The sequence below is a fragment of the Tasmannia lanceolata genome, unplaced genomic scaffold (genome assembly GCF_043159265.1).
Source record: "Tasmannia lanceolata isolate RefF3 unplaced genomic scaffold, GAP_Taslan_0.1 ptg000003l, whole genome shotgun sequence".
Lineage (NCBI taxonomy): Eukaryota > Viridiplantae > Streptophyta > Magnoliopsida > Canellales > Winteraceae > Tasmannia > Tasmannia lanceolata.
The window spans coordinates 63,114,035-63,116,626 of record NW_027518680.1 but is presented as its reverse complement, the minus strand read 5'-3'; the positions used below and the strand labels follow the sequence as shown (position 1 = coordinate 63,116,626).

Genomic DNA, 2,592 nt, shown 5'->3' with positions numbered 1-2,592 from the left:
AAGAAAGCAGAGGAAACTATTGATCATTTACTTCTACATTGTCCGTTAACCTATCAAATTTGGATGAATTTTCTTAGATCCTTTGATGTGTCATGGGCTTTTACAAAAGGCATTAGAAGGACCTTATTGAACTGGCGTGGTGGTACGTTTGGAGATATGGGGCAAGCGATGTGGAAATTCCTTACTTGTGTCATCATCTGGAACGTATGGAATAAAAGAAACAACCGGATATAGAGAAAGGAGGTTGAATTGGGTCATCTTACAGATTAAAATTAAATTAATTTCATGGATCAAAGATAGAATGAGAATTAATTATGGAATCGAGGATATATTAAGGAGTTGGAATACTATTATTTGGGAGCAGATGATCAAGGAAAAAGTTACCCCAAAATGGCAACCTCCGCCGATTGGCTGGTTCAAGCTAAACTTTGACGGAAGCTCCATCAGAAAATCCTGGAAAAGCAGGGATCGGTGGAGTCATTCGCGATAACAATGAGACGATATTGATGTCTTTCTCAGGACCGGCAGGCATCTGTTATGCTAATGAAGCTGAGGTACGAGCGCTGTTATTTGGGTTTAAATGGTTCGCTAATAGCAAGCTCGGACCGCTAATTGTAGAAGGTGATTCCTCAAACACCATTGCTTGGGCAACCAAAAACTCAAACGGACCCTGGAGATTGCATAACTTCGTGACTAAAATTAGGGATTTGGTGAGTGTCATCATGCCAACAATCGAACATCGGAGGAGATCGGCTAACGAGGTCGTTGATCAGCTGGCAAAGGATGGTGTTCTGCGTGAATTCATGTCCATTTTTATAGCGCCCGAGATGGAGGGTATTGCAAAGAATATGTAGAAGTGTTATCATTTTCTGATGATCTCTAAGCGGGGGGTGTAACTAATGTATGTCCTCCTTTCATCTTTTCTTGGTAATAAAAGTCAATTTTCAAAAAAAATAAAAATAAAATAAAAATAAAAATAAAAATAAAAAAATGTCGTAGGATATGAACAGAATTTGTTGCAGCAAAATTGCCATAGATTTATTCCGTGGACTAGTCATGTCAGAATCATGTGTAATACCAATCCTCATAACATTTCCCAGCATCCTGAGCGCTATATCTGCCGCCTCAGCTCTAAAGCATGGTCAAGAAGTCCATGTGCAGATGATCAAGTCGGGACTTGAACATGAGATGGGCATATCCAATTCTCTTATTACAATGTATGATAAGTGCTGAAAAGCAAGGAGATCAAGCTTATATTTTAGAGCTAAATGCTATCTTAACAATGTACTCAAAATGCAGTAGGCTGACCGATGCAAAGAAAATCATCAAAGCAATGAGCAAGAGGGATTTCTACACGTGGAATGTGTTGATGAATGGGTATTCCATCAGTGGCCATTATTATGACACCATCATTCTCTTTCTAGATATGCTTGAGCAAGGAATGCATTTCCATCAGTTGGCTTTCTCGTTTCTTCTTACAACTTGCAGCAGATTGGCTTCCTTGCAGTTTAGCAAACAGTTTCATGCTTTCACCATAAAATAGCAGTTTCAGATTCCTAATCAGCAAACTCATGTGTTGTCAATAAATAATGCTTTGGTATCCATATATTCAAAATGTGGTAGCATCATCAATGCGATTAGTGTATTTGAAAGGAGGGAAAGAAGAGATGTTTTTTCATGGCCTGGCATGATTACTGGGTTTGGACATGATTATGAATCACTCAATCTGTTTGAGAGGATGAAAGCAGAAGGTGTCAAACCAAATTCCGTAACCTTTCTCGGATTGCTTACTGCTTGTGCTCATGCAGGCCTAGTCAGAGAAGGAACCCTCATTTTTCAGCTCCATGAGCATTGAGCAATGAGCACTATGCTTGCATGGTTGGTATGTTCGGGCATTCCTGTCAGTTTGGAAGAGCTGAAAAGTTGGTTGAGACTAGCATTGCTCTTATTGGGACTAAGTGGAACTTTTGCTTGAGCTTGTGGAGGGTGTTACTCGGGGTGTGCCATGCACATAAGCAACTCGAACTTGGTGTGCTTGCTGCAACAAGAATTCTTGAGATGGAACCTGATGATGAGCATACTCACATTCTTCTAGCTAATCTATATGCTGCCTTTGGTATGTGGGATGATGCAGTAAGAGTGAGGAGGCTGATGAAACATAGAGGGTTAAAGAGGGACGTTGGGTTCAGCTGGATTGACATTGGAAGCCGAAGGAACATTTTCATACCAGGAGATGTTACTCAACAAAATAGGGAGGCGATATATGAGAAGCGGGCAGTTCATGACGTTGATGAGTCGCAAAAGGAAGCAATCATTTCTTATTACTGTGAGTAGCTGGCTGTAGCATTAGGCGTTTTCATTTTTTTGGGCAAGAAATGTGTAGATTACTGGTAAAAGCAATACCAAATCCAAATGAATTTATAGGGCAGGAAGAAGAAAGAAGATATACTATGACAGTTACAAGAATCACCAATCTATTGATAGACAAAAATCAGATATATAATCTTATGGGCTCCATTAATATTGGCCTTATGAGATATTTCTTGGCTGTAAAACCTGTTGATGTCTAGAAATTCGATCTAGTGCCCAACT

At 39.8% G+C, this 2,592-nt stretch overlaps 1 protein-coding gene across 1 annotated transcript; it reads left to right on the top strand.

The window, feature by feature from the left end:
• Positions 1–506: 506 nt before the first annotated feature.
• LOC143870051 (pentatricopeptide repeat-containing protein At2g27610-like) lies at positions 507–2,334 on the top strand. The gene is made up of 5 exons (XM_077376562.1): positions 507–850; positions 1,101–1,217; positions 1,300–1,518; positions 1,624–1,813; positions 1,906–2,334. Exons 1-5 carry the CDS (start codon positions 507–509, stop codon positions 2,332–2,334), a joined length of 1,299 nt encoding a protein of 432 aa, XP_077232677.1.
• The last annotated feature ends 258 nt before the right edge of the window (positions 2,335–2,592 follow it).

What these genes read in the sequence shown, in the direction of transcription:
- LOC143870051 (XM_077376562.1), top strand. Translation starts at nt 507, where the DNA reads ATGTCTTTCTCAGGACCGGCAGGCATCTGTTATGCTAATGAAGCTGAG. An exon ending in GAGGGTATTGCAAAGAATAT is followed by an intron (nt 851 to 1,100) that starts GTAGAAGTGTTA and finishes AACATTTCCCAG; the next exon opens with CATCCTGAGCGCTATATCTG. An exon ending in TCCTTGCAGTTTAGCAAACA is followed by an intron (nt 1,519 to 1,623) that starts GTTTCATGCTTT and finishes AAAATGTGGTAG; the next exon opens with CATCATCAATGCGATTAGTG.